The sequence below is a fragment of the Arachis ipaensis genome, chromosome B02 (assembly GCF_000816755.2).
Source record: "Arachis ipaensis cultivar K30076 chromosome B02, Araip1.1, whole genome shotgun sequence".
In the NCBI taxonomy this organism is placed as follows: domain Eukaryota; kingdom Viridiplantae; phylum Streptophyta; class Magnoliopsida; order Fabales; family Fabaceae; genus Arachis; species Arachis ipaensis.
Window position 1 is genome coordinate 106,315,132 of NC_029786.2, and position 3,249 is coordinate 106,318,380.

Genomic DNA, 3,249 nt, shown 5'->3' on the forward strand with positions numbered 1-3,249 from the left:
ATCTTACTCTATCTTTGTTTTTCTGTCTCTAAATTCTAAAGAAAAATTAAATAAAATGTATCCAACGTTTTAGATATTTCTATGCGTATCTTTTTAATTATTTCAATAAATTTGTCTCTCTTAATGTACATATTTTCTATCATAAAATTGTTACTAAATAGGAATAAAGACATCACTTTTGAGCAGTCAAATATCATTTTTTTTTTATTTTTAAATCTTTCACTGATCACTTGTAAGCTCTTTCTGTTTCAAACATATAATAATCCAAAATTTGGCACTAATTATTTATGTTATTCATATCCTTGTTGTATTTCTCTTTTTATCCATTATATTTTCTAATTGTTACTAAATAGGAATAAAGACATCACTTTTGAGCAGTCAAATATCATTTTTTTTTTATTTTTAAATCTTTCACTGATCACTTGTAAGCTCTTTCTGTTTCAAACATATAATAATCCAAAATTTGGCATTTGGCATAAATCCAATTTGTGAAACACATATTAAAAATATAATTATTCATATGTCTACACTAAAATAAGCTAACATATAATAAATAATGCTATACAATATACAAGATTTTGTCAATTAAATTTAATTAAATTAGTTTAATATTAACAAAAGTTATCTTTATCACTCTTATTCACCCGCTATCCAAATTTTATTGTTGAACTTAATTGGATTTGACTAAAAAAATTTATACGTGTAGTGTTTTTCATATATATAAAAAGGTGAAAATTCATACGCAATCGATAGCTAAGAGTCGTTAAATAAAAATTTAGTTAAATCATTTAACAGCCCTCAGCTATCAACTTCACGTGAAGTCGGCTGCATCTGAATTTTCACAAAAGTAGAGTAATTGTTACACTTAAATTCATATATAAACTATATGCTAATTTAGAAGTTCAAAAATGATTTATATCAATATATAAGAAATTAGATTTACATATATAATATATAGTAGCTAGATATAGTACTAAAGGGAGGAAGGGTCCTTGCAATGCATGAAAGCCAATGTCCATTATTGGTGCTTTTTGGCTTCTTCACCTTCCATTCTCACTTGTAAGCCCTTCTTCAATTCATTTTCTCCCTCTCTCTCTCTCTCTCTCTCTCTAAATTTAATTTAATTTGCTTCCAAGCAAATGGGGTTATTAATAATATACATGCTATTTCTTTTGCAGAAGTTAAAGATGCTTCCATGACACTATCTTTAATTTCTTCTTCATATTCTTCTTCTACCACTAAATTTCAAGTAAGTAAGTGCTCTTTTCTTCTTCTTAAGGGAACTTAATTAAGTAACTTGGTCTAGTCAACTCATCAATCTTATTAATCTTCACTTTTATGCTCTTTTTTGTTCACTTTTTTTTTCTTCCTTCTCATATTACTTTTGTCTCCTTATCCTCACTTTATATTTGTTCCATTTTCTGGAATGACCTAAAATTAAACACTTTTTTTTTTTTTTCATTTTATTTTCCTTTATAGATTTCACATGATAAAGCCATACAGAAATTGAAACTTTATTTAGTGATATATGAATTACTATGATAATCTAGGTTCTCTCTGATTTTCAAGGTACATTATTTAATTATTATTGTTTAATTCTGTTGGTAATTTTAAATTTGAATTATTATTTTTCCTTGCAGGAACTCTGAATTAGGTTGGTTTTACATAAAATCATATATCAATTTAAGAGAATTTAATTATATGGGTATGGAAACTGCATATCTGAAAGAACATGAAGGAATTGTTCACAATTCTGTTGGACAGCTGTCATCAGCAGCAGCAGGTTCTTCATGGTGGAGTATTAGTGCCTTTGGATCTCATCAAAATCAATCATCAGTTTATGGAGACTCTTCTAATTATAATAATAATAATAATAACCAAATTATGAAACCATTTTCATTGGAGCTTCATAATAATAATAATTACATAGACCAACTTGCTTCTTCTTCCACTAATAAGCAACAACAATTCTTGGATAAACAATTTACCATCTTTCCAGGTACTTGTTATTTTTTATTTATAATATTATTGTTCTTTACAATCTTTGTATATCAATTTAGTAATTTATATGAATTGTTAAAGTTAATAAGATACAGTTGTGATTAGTAATTGACGATTTCATCTTTTTGGCACAAAAAATTTGGGAGATAGATATAATAATCATGCTAGATTGCGTTATGATAAATTAAATAAACATGTAAATATGTGTTAAACAATTCACTTGTTTTGGGGAATTAGTGCAGAGGTGGTTGTCTTCCATTTATTAATCCTTAGGAGGAAGCCATATCAGTAAAAGGACAGAAAATGAAGAAAAATGTACTTAAATTTTAATTAGGGTTGAGGATCATTTAAAATTGGGATTATTATGCATTATGATGCCACAAGTGATAGATTATAAAGTAGAAACAACTTTTCCTTGTGATTCTAAAGTTATATATACTCAGCCGTCGGTGAAATTCTTGATTGAATGAAATTATATTATCAGATAAAATTGGTTCCCTAGCATTATTGTATTGTAAATTATTTTTGGCTAACCAATGAAAAACTCTTCTGCAGAAGATTGCAAAATTTCAGGTGAAGCACAGAAGCCTCAAGCAACATTATCTTTACAGCCATCAATGGCTGACCCTTCGAACCGCTTGGATTCACTCAGCCTATGATACAAAACTACAAAATTCTCAAAAAATAAAAGAAATTCATTCTTGGTAACTTAATTATTCATGGATACATAAGTTTCATTTCTTGTTCTTTCCTTTCTAGGTATGTGCAGAATATCCTTACATGGATCAATTTTATGGACTCTTCTCAGCTTATGCACCTCAAATTTGGTTTGTATTTTATCTCAAATCTCAAATCTATATATCTATATATAAATCATATCAGTGTTCTTGTAATGCATGTCTCTGCATACAAGAATCTAAATTATAGTTATGAATGTGGAAGGTAACACTATTAACACAAAAATAATAACATTGTAAATGTAAATCAGTAAATGACGGAAACTTTTCGCTTGATGTTAAATTATAGTATAAGTTACAAGTACATCTTCTAAAATTAAGTCTGTTGTTGTAGTGTGTGTATGTATAGATATACGTATCTTCCAGTATTTATCAATGGATCTATGCATGTATGTAACATATATGAATAAAGCAGGGGCTTATGATGCTGCCACTAAACAAGACATCAGATGATGGACCAACTTACGTGAATGCTAAGCAATACCATGGAATCATAAGGCGTAGGCAGTCA

General features: G+C 28.0%; 1 protein-coding gene across 5 annotated transcripts in view; it reads left to right on the forward strand.

The window, feature by feature from the left end:
- Positions 909 to 3,249, forward strand: part of LOC107626325 (nuclear transcription factor Y subunit A-10-like) — a 13,394-nt gene continuing 11,053 nt past the window's right edge. For 2 of the 5 annotated variants that reach the window (XM_016329186.2, XM_016329188.2), the window contains exons 1-3: positions 976 to 1,059; positions 1,179 to 1,249; positions 1,641 to 1,999. In XM_016329186.2, coding sequence (XP_016184672.1) covers positions 1,702 to 1,999 — 298 coding nt within the window. In that variant the 5' untranslated portion in view covers positions 976 to 1,059; positions 1,179 to 1,249; positions 1,641 to 1,701. Of the gene's footprint in view, positions 1,060 to 1,178; positions 1,254 to 1,640; positions 2,000 to 3,249 lie in introns of all 5 variants that reach the window. The other 3 variants (XM_021116653.1, XM_021116652.1, XM_016329187.2) reach the window with 3 other exon arrangements.